Below are 23,026 nucleotides of genomic sequence, written 5' to 3'. Positions count from 1 at the left end.
GATAAAGAGCTTCACAGATATGAAAAAGCTAAAGGAGTTCATCACCACCAAACCAGTATAATATGAAATGCTGAAAGGTATTCTCTAAGAAGAGGAAGAAGAAGAAAAAGGTAAAGATAAAAATTATGAACAACAAATGCATATCTATCAACAAGTGAATCTAAAAATCAAGGGAATAAAAAATCTGATAAACAGAATAAACTGGTGAATATAATAGAATCAGGGGCATAGAAAGGAAGTGGACTGACAATTCTCAGGGGGAAAGGGGTTTGGGGGTGCGGGAAGAGACTGGACAAAAATCATACACCTATGGATGAGGGCAGTGGGGGGGGGGGAGTAAGGGCAGAGGGTGGGGTGGGAACCTGGTGGAGGGGAGCTATGGGGGGAAAAAAGAGGAACAACTGCATAATCTGAACAATAAAGATTTAAAAAAAAAAAAAAAACTGTTGCCGGGACCGGTTTGGCTCAGTGGATAGAGCGTCGGCCTTCGGACTGAGAGGTCCCGGGTTCGATTCCGGTCGAGGGCATGTGCCTGGGTTGCGGGCACATCCCCGGTGGGGGATGTGCAGGAGGCAGCTGATCGATGTTTCTCTCTCATCGATGTTTCTAACTCTATCTCTCTCCCTTCCTCTCTGTGAAAAATCAATAAAATATATTTTTAAAAAAAACAACAAACAAACAAAACTGTTGTACATCTACACAATGGAGTACTATGCTGCTATAAAAAAAAAGGAATTCTTACCATTTGCAACAGCATGGATGGAACTGGAGAGCATTATGCCAAGTGAAATAAGCTAGTCAGAGAAAGATAAATATCACATGATCTCATTCATTTGTGGAATATAATGAACACCATAAATTGATGAACAAAAACAGATCAAGAGACAAGAGAAGCATTGATCAGACCGTCAAACTTCAGAGGGAAGGTAGGGGAGGGTGGGGGTAAGGAGAAGAGATCAACCAAAGGACTTGTATGCATGCATATAGGCCTAACCAATGGACACAGACAACAGGGGGAGGGGAGGAGGGCATGAGTGGGGGGGATGGGGGTCACGTGGGGATAAGGACACATATGTAATAACTTAATCAATAAAAAAAAATTTTAAAAATCCAATATACTCCAACAAAAAAATAAAAATAAAGTTTGTGTGAATAAATATGTACAATCAATATAAATGTATGTGCTTTGACACAAAATATATAAGGAAGTTGCTTAAAATAAAAACAAATATGAAATTTTGGCAAGACTTCCAAATGGCATACCAAGTAGAGACAATCATTTTTTCCTCTTAATTAAATTCTGAATGCTTAACTACATGTACAGTTAGGGGTGGGAATATACTTTGGGTGGGGGCTCAAAGGTGATGAGTTTCTGATTCGCTGAAAAAAAAAAACTGAAAAATTCTTTGAAAAAATGTTATTTTTTTAAGGTACTGTTCTTGCTATAATGTTAGGTATTAGTTTCTCCACTATTTATGAGACAGATAAAAGGGTTGTAAAGGTGCTGGCAGATCAGGAGTTATGTTTGCCATATGAGTAGAATAAAAAGAGAGTAAGAGAAATGAGTGCCATCAAATCTTGGGCTGAGGTGCACAATGAGAAGGCAGCAATGGAATGGAAAACCTTGTCCAAAATAAATGTATTTGACAGAGGGGAAAGAGGAACAGTGAGTGTTCTATTTCAAGCAGGCACCTACTGTAGGGAAAGCCACAAACCACTTGGGTAAAATAACGGGGGAAATTGCTATGATGATGTCACTGTGCGGTTGCCTAGAACAGCAGAGCATACGAATGATAAATAACTAAAGGAAATTACACACTGGCACAAAGGAAGATATGAGAATCATGGGAGAAACTAGTATGTACCCCCGGGGTCAATCATTAACAAAGGTCTAGTAAGAATAGAATTTAAGAAAGCAGATTTCAAAATTTTTCCCAAAAAAATAAAAGGAGATAAAAATTGGAACTCAGCTCTCTAGTTGGACTTGACGGGGCCTGAATCTTGGCTCTGCCACTTAGCTATGTGATCATGGGCAAACTACATTTTGGGCCTCAGTTTCTAAATCTGTAAAGTGGGAGAAATAGTCTTATTTCAAAGCTTTTCTAGGCTTGTTATTAAAAACAAATAAAAAAGTAGTAATTGATATTCACTGACCATGTACTATATGTAAGATGATGTTCTAAACTCTCATATATTCAGTTATATATACTCCTCACAGTTATATGAAATCAATTCTTATTGTTAGCCCTATTCTTATAGGTGAAAAAATGAAGCTTAACCCAGTGTTCAATAAATATCATCTTTATTTTATAACCTTAAATTGTAAAGAGAAAGGTAGCACCAGGAGAAAGAAAAGATTTACAAAAATCGATATTGTTGTTAAAAATCACAACTAGTATCAATGGAGTCAAAAGGTCCAAGAAGAGAAACCAATGCTCTACACAGACTTCAATGAAGTATCTGAATTTTTAAAGAACACAAATAAAAAGAGAAGGAAGAATTAAGAAGGATACTATTCTTATACGTCTAAGTCCTAAATGAGATGAAGCTGGTATTATCAGCACAAGAAAAGAGGAGACCAAATATGTGCAACACACAGAACAAAGTTCAAGTGACAGAAGAAACAGAGCTCCTCGGGCTTCTTCATCAAGACTGTGTTTTCTTAACCATTTTCTCTCTCCCTATTTACTGGCTCCTTTGTTATAATCTATGCCATACTCAATTCCCTCCTATTTAGTTTAAAACTAAAACAACAAAAACAAATACTTGTCTTTCTTCTTGTTCTTTCCTTCCCTGCCTCAAACTAATATCTTGCATTTCAGCCTCCATTTTTTCACCTCCCTTTCTCTCTCTCTCTTCGATCTAAAGCAAGTAGGTCTCTTTCCCCACCGATCCCCTACACATATTTAAGAAAAACCTTCCTAATTGGAATGGATTCTCTCGAGACTCATCTGATTTGACCTTGCTGAATACTTGACCTCATGCACGCCCTTCTGCAACTCTCCCTTCCTTGGCATTTGCCTGGTTTCCTTGTTACCTCTCTGGCAGTCCCTCTGATCTTCCTTGGTTCCTCGAGGCTTTGTCCAACTCTAAATACTTGCATTCTGATATTTCATCTACTTCACCCAGAGATCAGATATATTTAATTTTAATTTAATAATCCTCTATGCTTTACTTTGGGCATAGTCATATGTGCCCACAATTCTCCAGAGCTTAACATTGAAACTTTCCCAGGAACATGAAGCAAAAGAAAAGAAAAGAAAGAAAACAGTGTGACTCTGTTTTACCTAGTCCATTGCCTTCTCATTAGGAATTCAGCTTCCTCTGGGATCCCCAATAGGGCTCCTCTGTAACATATATTTGGTTTCTCAGTATCTCCATTTCCCTCTTCGTTCTCCTAGGAGGTTTGATCAGAGGCACAATAAAAGCCTTCGGTTCCCTTTCAGCTCCCACAGGGGCTTTTTAGTTGGTAGATAACCTGTGGTGGCTGCTAGGCTGCTTCCGAATTCACTCTTGTGTCACCCATCAGGCCAATTAGGAATGCCTTCTACCTTATTCTCTGCTGAGTTACAACAGGGCTTTCAACTATTAACCAAAGTGTCTAATGTTTACAATTTCCCCCCGGCTCAGACAATGCTGGTGGATCTGTGGGACCACTGATCTAAATCCCTGAAAACAGAGACAGTTAAAAACACAGCAATCCCAAAAGGACCATTTTGAACTACAAACTGAATTATCTTTTAATTTTTCAAAGAATTTGTTTATACAGGGAAAGAGATGTCTGTTTTCTTGAATCAACCATTAAGCATGAAAAATGCCTCGTGCCTGAAATCTTTAAAATAATTTCCTCTCTGTCTGAGATTGTTTTTTTTAAGCTCAGATATTTTTCTGGATAGAAGCCACTGAGCTTGTGTTTTCTCTTCCATTTTCAGATTTTAGTGACACAAGCAGGTATCACTTGAGCCCAACTATGAGACAACTAACACGCTGAACTCCCTGGGCAACCCACGCATCCTTGGGGAAAGAATCAGATCAAACCCCACTCCGTTTCTTTTCTGGTCCTGGCCTACCAGGATCTCGTATTCCTCAAAACTGCCTCCAGTCAACAGTGTCCACAATCCAATCTTGTACTTGATTACACTATGCAATTTGTAGTCCTAGATTTTCAGCAACATGCCATCTCTCCATTATTATAATTATTCCTACTGGTATAGTATACTTCTTTTGTATACATCAGTGCTAAACAGACTGTACACATTTGACTAAAACTCATTGATGCTACAACCTATTAGCTTGGAATTCTAACAGCACCTGATTTCACCCAAAACCCAGTTTACTCATTCATTCCGGCTTCAAATTTCCAGCATTTCAACTACCTTAAATGACTCTGAGCCTGCCATTTATGTTATGAGTGGTAAGGGATCTAGGTAGGTTATTTGAATTTTAGACTGATCGGTTGCTTTTGCACAAAAAGCATGAAGTCTAGTCTCCATACTTTGCTTGCTGCCCAAGAGCATGTACTGTACTTAAAGCTCATGAACCAGCCATGAAACATTTTAAATGGACAAATCTACAAGAGAGGTTCAATGGTAATTACAAACAGTTCAAAAAGCTCCCCAAAGATTCATTCTAATTAATGCTTGCTTCTTATGAATCCCAGAATAAAATATTTTAATCAAATTTTGTGCTTTGGCAAAATGTTTTGTTCAAGTTTCTAAAAGAATAAAGCACTATATAAGTAAGGTGAGCATATAATTTATCATCTAAATGGGGACACCGAATTAGTAAAAAGAAGAATTACTCATAATTACACAAAGACCAAAGCATAAACCAGGACTGTCGCAGGCAAACCAGGACATAAAGCACAAAGCGCCTTACTCCAAACCCAGTCTTGGCCCTTCTCAAGAATGTCATCTAAAACCTAGTGAGGCTAACTCAAAAAGGGGTCAAGAGTAAGTGGTCACAAAAGATAACTGAAGAATTCTGTGCACAACTGACAACAAAGATTTAATTCCAGACTAGAATGAAATTCAATCTCTATTGTGAGATTTTAAACATGCTCCCCACCGGCCGGTGTGGCTCAGTTGGGGTTTCATAATAATAATTAACATAGGCCCAAAATTCTTTGACACTCCTGGTGCATCGTATGTCCCCTACCTTGGAATCTGGTCTCTTCAAATACCGGATCCATAAAATAGGTGAAAGTGACACTTCCAGTTCTGGGTACAGGCCTTAAAATATTGAAAGCTTCCCTGGTCATCTATTCCTTAGTGATCTTTCTGCTTGAGGGATCTATCTATTGCTGACAAAGGGGTACTGACGTCTCCAATGACAATATTTGATTTGTCCATTTCTCATTCCTGTTCTTATCAGTTTTCGCCTCACATAGTTTAACATTCTATTGTTAGGTGCATACACATGAAGAACTGTTATATCTTCTTAGGAAAAAATTACTCTCCCCCTCCCACTGCCAGAGCCACAAACAGATCTTCTTTTCATGATCTTCACGTTGAGAACCTTGTGGGGTTCCTGGAGGCAAAGTCTGCAGAAATGTGGGAGCTTGGGCTACAGCTGCAGCCCCGGAGCTTTCACTCTCACATTAGTCCCCACTCCGTCTCCAGCAGTTGATCGAAGTGACTATTTCTGCATTCCTACCAGTTACGGCTCCAGCGGCTTATGGTCCAGGTAAGGAAATGATGGCTATGTCTACCTCAACGTGTCTGTCTCTTCAGAGTTTAGCATAGTGTTTTCCTTGCAACCTCTGTTCTTTGATGACTTGAAGAAAACTTGATTTTTCAGGTTGCCCAGCTGTTTTTCATTGTAAGGATGGAAGCAACAACTCCCAAGCTCTTTACATGTTGGAGCTGAAGGCAGACATCTTACTTCCTGTGTCACGGGAAGTTCATTTTGAGACAAAATGCTATTAGGAAGCCCAAACCATGCGAAAAGCCAGCTCCGGCTTTCCAGCCATGTGTGTGAACCATGTTGGCAATGGATCCTTCATATCCCAGACAAGATGCACGAAATGATACCACATGAAACAGAAACAAACCCTTCCTGCCCAGCACTTCCCCAACTGCTGCAAACTGAATGACAGTGTCGTTTTCAGTCTCTAAGTTTTGGGGTGGTTCATTTTGCAGTAATGTATAAGCAGAGCATTCCTAGAATGATCCCCAAGGCCTTGCCAAGTTCTCAAAACTCAATTCATACAAATCTCCCTGAACACATCCCTAACCCCCCTGGGGTTCTCCAAGTCTGCAGAACCTACCAAGCTCTTCTCAGGGTCCGGCCTGAAACACTTTTGTCCTTATTCTGTACCTGGTTGGTCACTTCTCCTCCTTCAGATCTAAGCATAATTATCGCCTTTGAAGCAAGCCTTCTATTATCCCTCCATCACAAGTATATCTATTGTCCAACCAACTCTCCTGCAAATGTAATCCACCACTCTCTGTCTTAATTCTTTCTATCTTTTTTCTTTTATGCAATTTAAAATTACAAATATGTACACTATCTTGATTAATTTTTGCCTCTCCAACAACATGATGGCTTCATGAAAAGAGGAACTCAATTTTGTTCCGCACTACATGTCCACTGGCTGGCCTCGCACGCAGAGTACCATAGGGGCTTAGTAAATACCGCTAAAGAAAAGAGCTCTTTTAAATAAACACTGCCTGCAGGCAGTCCTTGTCTAGACAAGGGTTTCTCAACCTCGTAGTAATGACACTTGGGGATAAATAATTTTCTGTTGCAGAAGGTTGTCCTGTTCATTTGTGGGGTGGTTCAACAGCATCCCCGGCCTCTCTAGATGCCAGTAACAAAACCACCTCTCCCTACGCTGTGAAAACCAAACGTGTTTCCAGATATCATCAAATGTAACCTGGGGAGAAAGACCGAGAATCAGTTGAGAACCACTGGTTTAGACTAAAAAGATGCTAATTCCCTAGCATCCTGGTTTAAACTAAAAGGATGATAATAATAATAAAACAACTCAGGAATGTGGGTATGCTTTAAGGTGAAACCAATTTTATCATCATATCCTTCCTCTAGTCCTCCTCAAAAACTATTCAACCTGAACTATGGGAGAGAGATTCTAGGAGCCCTGACATTATGATAATTGGAAATTTCCACACTACCTCTTTCAAATATTTCTTCCACTAGGCAAAGAATGCCCCCATTTTCACCAGTTGGGCATAGCTGATATATGACCTCAATTTTGAAGACAGTAAATATCACTGATTATTTTTGAGTGGCTCCAAATCAAATGTTCAAAGAACCCTAATAACAAAAATAACTAACAGAGGCCGATACATTTAAACATTGTCTAATAGGGAAGCTATCCCTGTACAGTTTTGTCTAATTGAAATCATGCCTCTTCCCTAAACAATATCCTCATTGTCACTTTTGTCAGAAAGATTAGGCATTGTTTGTTTATCCGCTGCAAACTGAGACCAGCTGTACTGATGAACCAGACCCTCATGCCTCGCATTCTTTCACTAAAATCTAAAGGAAGTCAGGGTTGGATCTGCTATTTCAATATACTTTCTGGTTTTTAAAAATAAAATTAGCAAATGTCGGTGGATGAGCTACTATCCTCCTTGGCCTAGTAAGAATTAGAACTCTACTCTTGCAACTTTACCTATACACGAGGAGCACCAGATCTGAAACTCACCTGGAGCAAAATCCATTTACTCCATTAGCTTCTTTATCCAATTTCTTTTCTATGTTGTCATGTATTTTGTGCATTAAATTGCACTACTTACTGCTGATTTTATTGCCATACTATGCTGCCATTTTCGTACCCTGTGACTAATAGCGCGGATACAGGCTTGATCTTAGAAGTGAGCTGTGATAACAAGCTTTGGCCCATGGACCCAAAGTCTAAAAGAAATCAACGCAGCCTAAAGAGAAACAGAGAGAGGGCCTCAGAAGCATCCTGCAGCAGCTCATACAAAGCAATCAGACCTGCCTCTCCTTTGTACAGAGTTCCCATTTGCGGACAGTAACCTCTCAGGACACTGGAAGTCAGCATAACAGTCCCCTTATGCTGCATTCTAGCTTTTACAGAATATATAAGTGTCAGCACTTAAGATTGAAACTTCAGTGAAGTAGGAGTCCAGTGTTTTCCATCTGGGCATTTATGACTTTTAGAATTCTTCCAACTCCTGATAGTGCTGCAATGGAGTTGACCTTCAGGGCGAGCAGTAAAAGCCACCTCGCTAATCCCACATATTCTGAAAAAGCGGTTAACTGCCGCTCTCTTCCTCTTGACTGCTGCTTGTTTTAATTAACAGCATTTCTTCCCACTATTTCTCCAGGGGCTTTGAAGAGCTCTTTGAAATGTATTTAGTATATTTCAGTCTTGGCTTGGGTTTAGTCTCTCCATTTATGAGGTCATTTCATTCAAGTTCAATAATTCAGCACAGACTGGCAGAATGAAATGCTAAAAGAAGATTGGCACTTTCAATCACATAAGTCTTGTGTTACATAAAGTGAGGAAATTCCTCCTCCGTTCTTATTCACCTTTGAGGTAACAACTTAGGGCTGGCACAAGCCAGTGTGGGCAGACTTCTACGTTTAGCAGGCTCCTGCAGGAGTAAAGTTTTGCATCTTCACCTCAACAGAAACTGAAGATAAGAAAAAAAAAAAAAAAAAGACCAGAAACCAGTATTACCAGTATCAGTTGAATGGCTTTGTCAGAGTAAGTCCAATACTTTAATTACAGAGATGGAACAAAAAAGCAAGGTTTCTCTTTATCTAAATGACACTAGAAGTATGAGAAAATGAAAAGCAAGCGGCTGAAGCCTCACACTCCCCTAGATAAAGTAGGAAGAAGAAGAGAGGACCCTGTCCCGGGCAACAGTAAAGGTCCGTGGTGTCTCACCATGGGATGCAGAAACCTGGGGGACTTAGGCACGGAGGGACGTGGGTGTGTTCCACCAACAGATCCCAGGGCACTGGAGCAGATGGGTCCCACTGCATCTCAAGTTTGGGAATTGAGGTGGCTGGTGACTGTAGTTTTTATCTATCATGCTCATACATTCATAGGTGCTCACATGTTAACAACCCACTAACCCTTCCCAATTGTAAGGCTTAAAGCCAATTCCACTTTAACATTTAAACACAACACCTTTGCTTAATCAAAATTCACACAACAAACAAAAGGAATCAGTTTGCTAGATCCAGAGACACAGAAGCATGGAACAGACTGACAAATTTCAGAGGAAAGGTGGGGGTTGTGGGTGGGTGGGGAATGATTAACTGGGCATTATGTTAAGTGAAATAAGACAGGTACCATGCAATTTCACTTATATGTGGAATCTATAGAACAAAATAAACAAACAAAATAAAAAGACTTATGCATACAGAGAACAGACTGATGGATGCCAGAGGGGAAAAGGCTTGGGGGGCTGGGTGAAAAAAGTGAAGGAATTAGATGTACTAATTGGTAGTTACAAAATACATGGGGATGTAAAATAAAGCATAGGGAATATAGTCAACAATATTGTAATAACTATGTATGGTGCCAGGTGGGTACTTGAAATACTGGGAACATTGTAAAGTATATGATTGTCTGCCATGCTGTACATCTGAAACTAATACAAAATAATGTTGAATGCAAACTATAGTTTAAAAATAAAACTTTTAAAAATGAATCTGTGAAGTCAAATACCACTGGAGAGAACATAGTTAAAACACTTTAATCGACACCATCCTCTCTTCCTTGCTTTTGAAACCCACACCATTTTACCTGGCCTTTCTTACTGCATTCTAGCTTTTACAGAATATATCACATTCCAACTTTATAGACTTATTTATGTATGTGGACCACCTCCCTTCATGACTGTTAAGTTCCTGACAGCAGAATCCATATCTAAGATACCTATTTTTCACCCACGGCATAGAAAAGACATAAAAGTAACATAATAAACACTCATAATCAGTTGAATAAGCTCAGAAAATGTTCACACGTGAACATAGTCAAACGTCCCTGGGAAACTGAGAGGTAAAAACATGACTTCAACAGGCTGAATTAAAGACATTTTAAAATGCCACATGTTTTAAAATGTGAAGTATGCAATGCATGATCTTTTTAAATCCTACATTAAATGTGAAAGAGATTTAGAAGAGAGAACATAATAAGGAAACTAAACCAGGATAGAGATTAGCAGTCAGTGATAATAAATTGCTTCCCTGCCCCAAATACAAACACGCACATGCACAAAAAAATAATTATGAAGCTGGAGAAAATGTTTAGAAAAAAAACTCTACTCAGATAGGAAAATATGAAAAGTGTAAAGCTTTTTCTAAAAAAACTTATTTTTGAGTGTTGTATATTGATATGGTTGCAGTTAATCCACCATAATCTTTAGAACCAAACTCATTACCAAAGGGTTTTGCACAGTATAGGAATCTCGATCAACTCCCCAACCTATGTGACCCTAATTTAATAATAATAAAAAGCCTTCCTATTCCTTCTCAAGTGTCTAAATTATGGCTAACAGCAACTACTACACCAAAATCAACAATTACACAAACCTCTTGTTGGAGGGTATATCCTTCACTTATATTGTTTAAAAAAGAAACATGAAATAAAAGACAGCTAATACATACTATAAGTAGGACAAGAAACCCATGTCATAAACACAATGCCAAATTAGTGAGGTCTGAAATTCATAAGTGTTATGAATGGAAGTGTGTCCTCCAAAAGAGATGTGTTGATGTTCTAGCCCCTCATGCCTCATAATGTGACCTTATGTGGAAACAGGGTCTTTACCGAGGTAATCAAGTTAAAATGAGGTCATGCAATGTGATTTGAGTCCTCAGAAAAAGGGGAAATTTGGATGTAGAGACAGAGGCACACAGGGAGCACACCATGTGAACATGAAGGCAGAGATCAGGGTGATGCACCTACAAGCCAGCAATGCAATGATTGCCAGCACACCGCAGAGGCTAGGAGAGAGGCAGGGAACAGTGTCCCTTACAGAACCAACCCTCAGAAAGAAGCACTCTGCCAACGCCTTGTTCTTAGACTCTGGCCCCCAGAACTGTAACAGAATAAAGTTCTTGTTTAAGCCATCCAGTTTGTGGTGCTGTTTCTGCAGCCCTAGCAGACTAATGTCATGAGGTTCAAGGTAGATCCAAACGTGACACGTGTAAATTAACATATGTAAAATGTTCTCAAGCCAACAATCAGTGAGATCTCTACAAATGCCAGGCAGCTTTAGTGCAAGATACTAACAGCTGCTCTTAGAGAAGATGCTAAGGACAATGTTTAAAGACGGAGGAGCGCTGCAGACATTTATGGGAGAGTGGTCAGGAATGCTGCAACAGGAATTCCAACATGCAGCTGGCTCTTTAAACTACGTAGCACTTCAGGGGATACACCAACCAAAGGCAGCTCTCACGTCTTGCTAGATGGCACATATAACTAGGGTCCATTGGCCTGACCTTGCCACCTTAAAGCAAGCACAGGCAGCCTGTCACGTCTTAAAGGAGGCCAGTGGTCAATGGCTTTGATCTCCAGCTAGAGGAAATTAAATGCCGCATGTGACCAACAGGCTTGAAACAGCTTGAGAAATGCTGACAAGATACATTTAGACCTGCTGGAGTGAGAAGTATTAACTGTCCAGAGCCATCCTTCTCAAAGACTACAGGTACTTAAAAGGCAGTCTTCCTTTTATTCAGGCATAATAAATGGAGGATTTCTCACCCATCCCCAAGACTGTGACATCAATCTTAAAGTTAAACATTTAATAGAGTTACTAGCTTACATTTGGAAATCAGCCAAGCACATCTTTTGTGGGAGGGCACTTCAAAATGATTGGTTTGTTTCCTTATAATGAAATTGCATGTTTGCTTCTGTTTGATTCTGATTAAACCAAGTCAGAGCATATGTGAGAACCATCTGGAATATTCAACAAGGATCAACTCTTTCCAAGGAAGGCCTTACACTGTGGAAGCGGTACAGTGTAATGGTTAGGAAAATAATGGCTTCAAACCCAATAGATATGAGCCAAAACAAGTATTGCCACTAACCACCTGTATGGACTTGGGACAAGTGGCTGAAACTCTCTAAGCACAGTTTCCTGGACAAATGGAGATGATAGCAATATGATCTAATCATATAAGGAATTGTGAGGAGTAAACAAGACAATGCACATACCAGATTATATTGAACATAATTGCTTAACCCAATGTAGTTATCTTCATTGCTATTAACATTAAATGTACAAGTACTTTTTTATACAGTAGGGTACTAACTATTTTTCTTTAGGAAAATATTTAAAATTTGGGACACAAACCCTACTGAAATTAGCTCAACCATTTAGACCAGGAGTGAGGAACGTCTGGCCCTCGAGCTGTATAAGGCCTGTGAAGTCATTTGGCCTGTTGCCAAGGCATTAGGGGGGAGTTAATTAAATGTTTGACCAAATATAGCAGGCCAATTTTTAAGTTGATAATTTTGTATGGACTGCAAATGATGTATAAATATCCAAATGGCTCTTGGCAGAAAGAAGGTTCCCCAACCCTGATTTAGACCATTACCATAACATTCTGTAATGCTGAAGCAACACAGTTAAGTCATTAACAGCCACCTATGTTGTTTTCTTTTGCATTCCCCATGTTTATTTTTCCTTAACATAAAAAAAAAAACAACCTTTGTTTTTTCAAATATCTAAGATCTCAAAATTTATACTAGTATTTTTGACTTTCAGCACTTCTGCACTTCCTTTCTTACACATATCTTTCTTTATCAGGAATATTCCTTCACCTTCTTAACTCAAAAAATCATGAACAAAGGTATAAGAAAACATTCCATAAAAGCCAGAAACCACCCAAATCAGCATAATTTCCAATTACATGTTTAAAATGATACTTCAGAGAATTTTCTTTTATATCTTTTTAATTACTTAGCTTAAAATTTCCTAATTTTTATAATGACTTAAAAGGAGACAAAAATGGGAATAATTTAGAAAATTATTTTTCAACATCATTTAGTAATGTGATTAAGATAAAACAAGGCTTGTGTCTCCTACAGTTATTTCAGAAATAGTGTCAAGTTTTCTACGAGCCACAGGCCTCCAAATACAGTAACTCCGTGCTCCTAACCACATCAGAAACATGTAGGGGTGACCTTGTTGAGGATCCAAATCTGTGCCCTAACCCCAGCATAGTATGGGGGGCGAGGACAAATGGCGGAAGAGTGGTTTCTCTTTGTGAAAATATATATGGCTTAATGTCAAAGAAGACAGGTGGGAGTCAGGGGGAGAAAGAGTATGCAGTATTTTTAAGTAATTTCTGAAAGATGGGGTAAAAGCTCCTTTTAAAAGATGTCAGGAATGGCCAATACATTTGGCTTTGTCAAACCAGTACTCTTACTCTTAAGCAAATACTAAACCTCCATGAGAAATTAATTGTATGATTCACCTGGAAAAGAATTCTCATCCGAGGGTTCCAACTCCAATGAGGGAAAAAGAAAACAAAGATGGGGGGATGGGGAAGGACAGGAAAGATAAATTGGACAAGTCTGCAAAACTGTTAGCAGGGAAAAAACAATTCTACTGACTTTTACACTTGTTAAAAGAACAGAAAAAGAAACCTAAGGGGGGAATTTATTATCTATTAAATGAAAATTATTTAAATATAGTCTGACTTAGTATTAAGAAAGCAGGTAGGTTTTACATGTGAAATATTCGGAAACTAATGCACTTACTTGCTTTTCCCTTTGTATACTGTAGCATAAGAGCCTTCCCCTAGTTTTTCCAGTTTTTCGTACGAGTCAGCTTTTCCAAATTTGGGACTTGTCGGCTGAAAATGGAGCAGAGGGTAAACAAAGCAGATTGTATCAAACTAATTAACAATAAATAACCCAATTCTGCTAAAAATATACAGATCCTCTGTCACTTTTTAAATAATGTTTTTCTGATGCTTATTTTTAAAAAGCAATGCTTATTTAAAAAAAACAACAACATAGATATTCAGGGTATAAAACTCCAAATATACAAATGAACAGTACAGAAGTTTAGATTGACCCATAATCTAACCACCCAGAGAAAATCACCATTAAGATTTCTTTCTCTTTTTTTTAACTGCCCTTAACTGGAATCTAACCCATTACCCTTCAGTTCGAAGTCTGACGCTCTATCTGCTGAGCCAAACCAGCTAAGGCAAATTTTGATATCTCTTCTTCCAATGCTATCTGCATACCGAATATTGCTTTTCTTACATAAATGGGATTACACTATCTTGTAACCTGCCTTTTTTCCACTATTATGACTATTTTCCATGTCATTATATAATCTTCTAAATTACGGGCTGGCAAATCCCACCCACCACCTGTTTTCATATGTCCCATAAGCTCAGAAAGGTTTTTAAATTTTTTAACAGAGGAGGATCAAAAGAAAAATAAAATGTTATAGCATGTGAATATTAAAAATCAAATTTAGTGTCCATAAAGTTTATTGGGACACAGTCATCCACTCATTTATATATTGTGCTATGACTTTCAAGCTACAACAGAGTTGTAGTTACAACCAAGATCATAAGGCCAACAAAGCTGAAAGAGTTACTATCTGAACCCTGTTGTAAATCATGACTGTACAAAATTCAGGCATATAAAGTTATTCCTGCAATACCTGTCAGTGACAATGCAAACAGATAATCAGATGTATCTTTCAGGTTCACTAATAATACAAAAGGAACTCTCTTATATCTTCAGAAACCAATCCTTAAGGTTTAGCTGTAACAAAATAGCTCTTCCATAAGAAATGATTTACCCCCGTGGTCAGCAAACTGCGGCTCACGAGCCACATGCAGCTCTTTGGCCCCTTGAGTGTGGCTCTTTCTAAGCCTGAGGAGTACCCTAATTAAGTTAATAACAATGTACCTACCTATATAGTTTAAGTTTAAAAAATTTGGCTCTCAAAAGAAATTTCAATCGTTGTACTGGTGATATTTGGCTCTGTTGACTAATGAGTTGGCCGACCACTGGTTTACCCCATCATGAGCTTAGAAGTGCTGAGAGAGAGATCTCATCACTTCTGTGCTCAACTCCTACCCCAACCTCACCAGAGAGCACTGTCCGCCATGGAAGCAAATTACCTGTTATTTTAATGGCACTATTAAAAAGGGTAATACCAAAACATATTAGAAAATGATAATTATATGAGAATTAAAAACATCTTAAAGGGATTATCTGATCATAGCTATACGTACATATATAATTGGTCAAAAGTTGTTAATGATTGTGGCACTTTGTAAGTAACCAACTGTAGAAGCTTAGAGAAATAACTTCTTGCATAAAGTTTACAAAACACTATTCTTGCCCTCAGAACACTTATGAAACAACACAGCATCCTGACAATGAATATGACTCCTACCATTTATAAGGATTCTGTGGCAAGTTGAGCATATGCCTCTTACCTCCTTGCCATCTAAAATGCCAGGAGTGCCTGAAAAGATATGTTTCAAAAATAATAAACCAGAAACAGGAATGGGCATAAAACAAAAAAGAAGAGCAATATCTAAGTGAAAATTTGAGGAATTCTGAAAGACAGAAGCAATCAGGATCAAGACTTCGGAGAAAATATTGTGGAAACTTAAAGATCCAACATGTAAGGCCATTACAAATAAAAGAAGCAAGAGTCTCTAGGTAAATATGAGACTAATCAACACAGCTGAGCATGAGGTGTCCTCCCAAGCAAAATGCAGGGACATGTGCACAGAGGAGACAGCTGAGAATGTGGTACTCAGGGTAGAGGGGCCGAACAAGGATGGAAGTAGCCAATAAATACTTAGAGAAAACACGACATGCCCACATCCCCAAGCCGTAATGCCTGCCTCTCCCATACAATTACAAGAGACAATTTACAGAAAACTGAATATGCTGACAGCAATTCTCACACACAAAAATGAGTATACAGCCAAGGATCACAAATCATTTCAGGAATATCAATAAGAGAAGCATAAAATTTAATGAGCAGCTCAACTAAAACCCTGGTAAAAAGAGTTGACATTGCAAAGATAAAAATAACTTTGCATAAAAATGACAGCATCTTCAGAGAGATTAGAGATTAAATATTTAATTAATGAAATAAAACATTTAATAGGCAATAAATAAAAGAATGGACATAAGTGAAAACATACTAAGTTCAATGTTCGAATAAAGTTTTCCCAGATAACTTTGGAGGCAGGTGGCATCTAAACAGAAAATTTACCCGACAAGCATAATATTTTTATAGACAACACTGGCTGAAGAAAGACAATTCAGCAATATTTTCAAAATGAAAAGAGAAATTATTCTGAATCACGAACACTATACTCAAGATAGTTCCTCAAATGGGATGGAAAAGCTGCAATCTTACCCCCTTCAAAAAAAGTCTAGATAAAATGAAATGGACTGGCCAGTGCCCAAGGGGAGGACGGAAGGGGGGTAACTGAATAAAGAAGGTGAAGGGATTAGCTAAGGAACATATATGCATTCCTCATGGACATAGACAATAGTTTGGTGAGAGCCAAGGAAAGGTGAAGTGGGAGAAAGGGGTGAACAGGGGGACACCTATTCTAGGGAACAACTGCAATAATGTCAACATTAAAAAATTTTAGAGGAAACCAAGATGGCGGCATACGTTACACACCGGAGATTGCTGCCTCGCACAACCACTTCAAAAATACAACTAAAAGACGGAACGGACGTCATCCAGAACCACAGGAAGGCTGGCTGAGTGGAAATTCTACAACTAGAAGGAAAGAGAAAAGCATACCGAGAATCAGAGGAGGCGCAGTGCGGAGGTGAAATACTAAGGTGCGGAGGTGCATGTGGAGCGGGCTGGTGGCTGAGGGCATGGTTGTTGTTTTCAATCGGGAGGGAGTCTCAGGCTCTGAGCTCCAGTTCCGGGCAAGTCTCTAGGGACCCAGACTCATACGGGAGAAGCGGGACTGTCTGACATCGGTCAGAACCTGAGGGCAGCTTTCTCTCTGAGGGGCTTGCAGCGATTAATGGGACACTGAGAAGCAGAGTCTCTGAGGGTAAGACTGAGAGCAGCCATAATTGCTAACCCCGCCCTGTTGATCCCATGGGACCCGCCCCGCCCAAGCCCTGCAGGGAGACTTTTGCTGGATAGCCTCAGGCAAAGGCTAGATTAGCACCTCCCTAGAGATCCAGGAGCCAGGAAGCCCAGAGGTCAGAGTGGGACCATCCAGTTTGCAGCTCCGTGGAACCACAAAGGACACACTCAGGGGGCAGACTCAGTGAGCACCAAAGCCCCATCGAAGCAAGTCTAACCCCAGAGGGGTGTCTCCAGCACAGAAGTCCTCCCACTGCAGACACAGCTGATTCTCACAGCCAATTGGCCTGGAGGTCAATTCCTCCCAGTGATAACTACAACAATCAAGGCTTAATTACAACAAGACTGTGCACAAAGCCCACAAGGGGGTGCACCAAGAGTGTCTACCTCAGGTAATTGGGACACTTAGCACAGAAAGGCACTCTATCGACACAGCGAAGCATAAAAAATGCCGAGACAAAGAAACAGGACACAAACGACAGAATTGGAGGAAAGCAAACTGCTGGATATAGAGTTCAAAACCACACTTTTAAGGTCTTTAAAGAACTGTCTAGAAGCCGCCGATAAATGTAGTGAGATTTTCAAGAAGACTGGTGAGACCGCCAATAAATGTAGTGAGATCTTCAAGAAATCTAGTGAAACCCTCGATGTTGGGATAAAGAACCAACTAGAAATTAAGCATACACTGACTGAAATAAAGAATATTATACAGAATCCCAACAGCAGACCAGAGAATCGCAAGAATCAAGTCAAATATTTGAAATATGAAGAAGCAAAAAACACCCAACCGGAAAAGCAAAATGAAAAAAGAATCCAAAAATATGAAGATAGTGTAAGGAGCCTCTGGGACAGCTTCAAGTGTACCAACATCCGAATTATAGGGGTGCCAGAAGAAGAGAGAGAGCAAGATATTGAAAACCTATTTGAAGGAATAATGACAGAAAACTTCCCCTACCTGGTGAAAGAAATAGACTTCCAAGTCCAGGAAGCGCATAGAACCCCAAACAAAAGGAATCCAAAAAGGACCACACCAAGACACATCATAATTAAAATGCCAAGGGCAAAAGACAAAGAGAGAATCTTAAAAGCAGCAAGAGAAAGAAAATTAGTTACCTACAAGGGAGTACCCATACGACTGTCAGCTGATTTCTCAACAGAAACTTTGCAGGCCAGAAGGGAGTGGCAAGAAATATTCAAAGTGATGAATACCAAGAACCTACAACCAAGACTACTTTATCCAGCAAAGCTATCATTCAGAAGTGAAGGCCAGATAAAGAGCGTCACAGATAAGAAAAAGCTAAAGGAGTTCATCACCACCAAACCAGTATTATATGAAATGCTAAAAGGTATCCTTTAAGAAGAGGAAGAAGAAGAAAAAGGTAAAGATACAAATATGAACAACAAATACACATCTATCATCAAGTGAATCTAAAAATCAAGTGAATAAATAATCTGATGAACAGTATGAACTGGTGATTGTAATAGAATCAGGGACATAGAATGGGAATGGACTGACTATTCTTGGGAGGGGAAAGGGATGTGGGGGGTGAGGGAAGAGATTGGACAATAATGGTGCACCTATGGATGAGGACAGTGGGTGGGGAGTGAGGGCGGTGGGTGGGGTGGGAACTGGGTGGAGGGGAGTTATGGTGGGAAAAAGAGTAACTAATGTAATAATCTGAATAAAGATTTAATTTAAAAAAATTTTAATAAAAAAATCTAGATATAAAATTCCATGCTATCTCAATATAAGATGAAGCTGGAGTGATGGGGGAATTGTTGCAGGAAGGCAAGAAACAGTAGGATAGGAGAAATAAAGCATGGTGAGATTCACTGGATTGACTGCTGATACTGATTAACCACAACTGTTTAAGTTTTAGATGTTTCTAAACTCTTGGAGTTAATCCCTAGAGCAATATCAATAAGATGTACAAATTCCAAACAAATTTGGGAGGAAAGGGAATAAAAGAAACAATTGCAAGGAAACAGAGGAAAGGGGGTAAAAGTAAGAGGCTAAAGGAGGCGGGTACTCAATAGGAAAGAATGTTAAGTGAAACATCATAAAATAAGAAGTCAAGTCCAAACAAAGCAAAAATAAATATTTTTGCAAAATCAGGTACTATTAGCAATATTGATGGAAGACAGCCTATGCAAAACAAATGGATTAAATTATTATATCTCATTAAAATCCACCAAGAAATTTAATCATCATAAACTACTTTGAGCCAAATAATGTAGCTTTGAAATGAATAAAACAGCCCTGGCCAGTGTTTCTCAGTGGTTAGAGTGTTGGCCAACGAACCAAAGGGTCACGGGGTTGATTCCCGATCAAGGGCACATACCTGGGTTGCTGGTTTGCTCCCTACCTAGCCCCTGGTCAGGGCACATTCTAGAGGCAACCAATCAATGTGTCTCTCTCACCTCTCTCTCTCTCTCTTCTCCTCTCTCTCTCTCTCTCTCTCTCTCTCTCTCTCTCTCCCCCCCCCATTCTTTCCACTCTCTGAAAAACAATTGGGGGGGGGGGAATTCCTCTAGTGAGGATTAGCAAAACAATGAAATGTATGAAACAACTGCTAATAGCAATAAAATGAGAAATTAACAAACCCACGATGATAATGGGAGACATACATCGCTCAGACATCAACAAAGCAAGCAGACAACTAATAAGTAAGGGATATGTGGGCTTGCATATTAGAATTAACATTTCAATCTAATACACATATTAATATTTTTTTCAAGAACACATTTAACACCCACAAAAGATGACCACAGATTAGCCACAAAGAAAATCTGAATATTCAAAATCACAGAAACATTCAGTTACTTTTTCTGAACACAACACAATAAATTAGAAATAAAGAATAAAAGGGAAACTAAATAGTTTAGCCATGTAGGTTAAAAAGAAAGTCAAAATGGAAAACTCATAAATAAATATGTGGCAGTGAGGACATGACATTTTAAGACCCATGGGATGCAGCCAAATCAATACATGAATTAAAATGTAAATACATGTATACATGTGCACATACGGGAAGAGAAGAAAGCTTGAAAGTAATATGAGTTAGACATTAAACGGCAGCTAGAAAAGGAACAACATAAATAGTAGCAAGGGATTAATAAAGATGAAGGACCACCTATTCTTTTCTTTAAGAAACTTGTAAAGTATAAACCATGTATTGAGTTGAATCAAGTAAAATTTAACGGAAAATTACGTTCAAAATTACCTGACTAGTCCTGTGTGGGTTATGTTCTCATGCATTTTTCAACACCGGGAAACATCTTGCGAATGTCGCACTTTACCATCACCCTCCTGGGCCCAAGTTTTAAACAGAAATTTTAAAACCTACATTAAACTTCAGTATGAAATGACCTTCAATGGAGAAAATACTGTGTTCCCAGTTCCACTCTAAATTATTTAAAATCAGATTGAAAAGCCTGTATATTTGCTTTTGTGCTCCTTTAAGAATAAATCTGATCTAAGTTGAAGTAAAAAAGCAGCAGCAAGAAATCTCCTCTTTGCTCATATTAGGAAATAAACTGCTAATGCATATTTAGAGCAAGTGCAAGACACGGTCTCACAAAATGTGTAAGAGAATATGTTATCTGCCGGGAAGGCACAATTTTCTAAAAATTATTCACTCTTCATAAACTGCCTTATATCATAGAAGTGATGTAATCATTTTGAGACACAGATCACACTACACTTATGACTTGAAAAAAATTGAATTGAGGCCATTAGAAAAGCAAGGGAAATATTTTTTAAAACATACCCATTCATCTACAAAAAAAATCAAGTAAGAGAAAATAATAATGGCACAAAGTAGTCTATTTACCTAATTAAATGGATTTGGATGCATTAACTGCCATGGTTAAAATATATTCTATGAACACTGTGATGGCAGAAAAGTAATATTTCCCCACCTCTGATGGTCATACAACCCATGTTATTTGCCCTGTAAACCCAATATGTAGTATTATGGAAATACACTGTAACTTACAGATCAATCATGCTAGCTCCACAGCATGAATTGCATACATATAATGCCTGTTTGAAAGTTGTCCTAGTCTACAAAAGAATGGCCTATGGAATAGGCCATGTCTATGAGATAGTCTGAGCTTTAAGAGTTAGAGTCTTATAAAGTCAGTCTCCTACTTTACCTATGCAAAAATGTTCTGATCTGTAAGGGCTATGTCAATAAATAAGGAATCCAAGTGCTAAGTCTTTAAAGAGGCCAATAATAAAACCCTTCCCATCAAAAGAGCAAAACTAAGAATTCTGAAGGAGAGGTCCTCTTTTGTTTAATAATTAAGTCCAAGCCTTTGGTTTGCCTTTTTTTTTCCCTTGCAACTTCATTAAATTATCACATTTAAATAAAGATGCCCGACCATCAGCTTTGACTCGTTGCTGTCAGGTGCCTGCATGGATGGGAAACAGCCTTATGGGGCAATTATTCCCTGCTTATCACTTCCCTAGAGTGCAGGCTTGAGATAGCACTTTAGAGAACTGGAAATAGGAGGGCTAATCAGGAATTTCTAAAGGATACTAACACTGCAAAGAGACATGGAATCTAATGAGATAATGTTCATACTTTTTTTAACAGAATAAAGGCACAGAGAACTGTCAATTGTCTGGACCAGTGGAGGGGAACATTGGCATGGATAATAAAGAACTGAATATAATATTCCAGCTGAACAGTGTTTGGACCCTGACCTTGCTAGTTCTAGTTCATGGTTTGTGGAATCAACAAAAACTAGATAATATCAAGTTTACTATGTGCGAGGCTTGAGCTCATCACTTTAAATAATTACCTATTAATCCCTGCAAGAGCAGTTTACGGTTGGTTCTATGGTTATCCCCAGTTGAACATGAAGAATTTAAAGACTGGAGAAACAAAGTAGCTCATCTAAGATCCTACAGCTAATGGCAGAGCAAGAATTCAAACCAAGTTGACTGGAATCAAAAACAGATTTTCTTTACCACCACTACACTGGTCGAATCTACATGGAGATCTAACTCCCTCCCAATAGGAAGAGATATTAAATTATGATTAAGTCTGTCATCTACTGAAACCCTATTCCTAAAAGCAGGGGTGGGTTTCTGAACTGTATTTATGTTTATAAACCACATGAGTATAACCTCTGTGTTCACTGTAACGATACTGTGGCATGGCTATAAGAATGCCCATAGTTTCATACTGAATTCATTGAAACAGACTGTAACCTTTATACATAACCCCTTGATTAAGAATGTTGATGAGGAAAACCCCAAGTAAGAATCACCACTCTATTACTATAATTGTGAGCGTAGGTATGGGGAGAAGGTGGTAGGATTCCACCAGAACTATGTGACCTCGTTAAACAACCAGGATTTGAAGTGAACACCATGTTGGCTAATTTTTCTTCTGCCTTTGATCTCCAGAACAGATTCTATCATTCTGCACTTCTAGCCCCATTAAACACAGTCACACTAAGGTAACCCATACTTGATGGGTAACTTGGTTACAAAGTAGATGTCGATGCTGGACAGAGGGATAGAGCCAAGCACCATGTGTGGTGACAACCTGACAGGGGGCTTGGTTCTGTCTGGGAACTGTCTAGTCCCCACAAGAAGGGCAGTGCCAAGATGAGACCCCCAAGGATGGCCATTGAGCACTGAAGCGGAGTTCTCGTTTTCAAGTTTGCACCTCCCTCCCCCTCTGAAGATTGGCCTGCCTATCACAGGGGTTTTTGTTCGTTTTGGTTTTGGTAATAGAAGCATGTAAATTTTGAATAATTTTTGGAATGTGTAGAGGACAGTAACCTGAATTTGAATATCTGAAACTATGTTCTCTTTAAGTCCAGATGATGACAGCACAGCTCAATAAAATCCCTTCTAAACTGGGCCAGCAAGACGGGCAGGCAGTCTCCTACAGCTCTCCCAACAGTTCTAGCTATTGGAGGGCACAGCTGGGCTGGAGGAG

At 39.0% G+C, this 23,026-nt stretch overlaps 1 protein-coding gene across 1 annotated transcript in view; it reads right to left on the bottom strand.

Moving 5' to 3' along the window:
* The window catches only part of CDK14 (cyclin dependent kinase 14), a 513,373-nt gene that overhangs the window by 359,792 nt on the left and 130,555 nt on the right, over nt 1-23,026 (bottom strand). Inside the window, exon 4 of the mRNA XM_006084938.3 lies at nt 13,715-13,809. Within this exon, the coding sequence (XP_006085000.1) occupies nt 13,715-13,809 (95 nt within the window). The remainder of the gene's footprint in view (nt 1-13,714; nt 13,810-23,026) is intronic.

Source organism: Myotis lucifugus, unplaced genomic scaffold (genome assembly GCF_000147115.1).
Source record: "Myotis lucifugus unplaced genomic scaffold, Myoluc2.0 scaffold_15, whole genome shotgun sequence".
Taxonomy (NCBI): Eukaryota; Metazoa; Chordata; class Mammalia; order Chiroptera; family Vespertilionidae; genus Myotis; species Myotis lucifugus.
The sequence above is the reverse complement of the archived record's forward strand: the minus strand, read 5'-3'. Positions and strand labels throughout refer to the sequence as shown.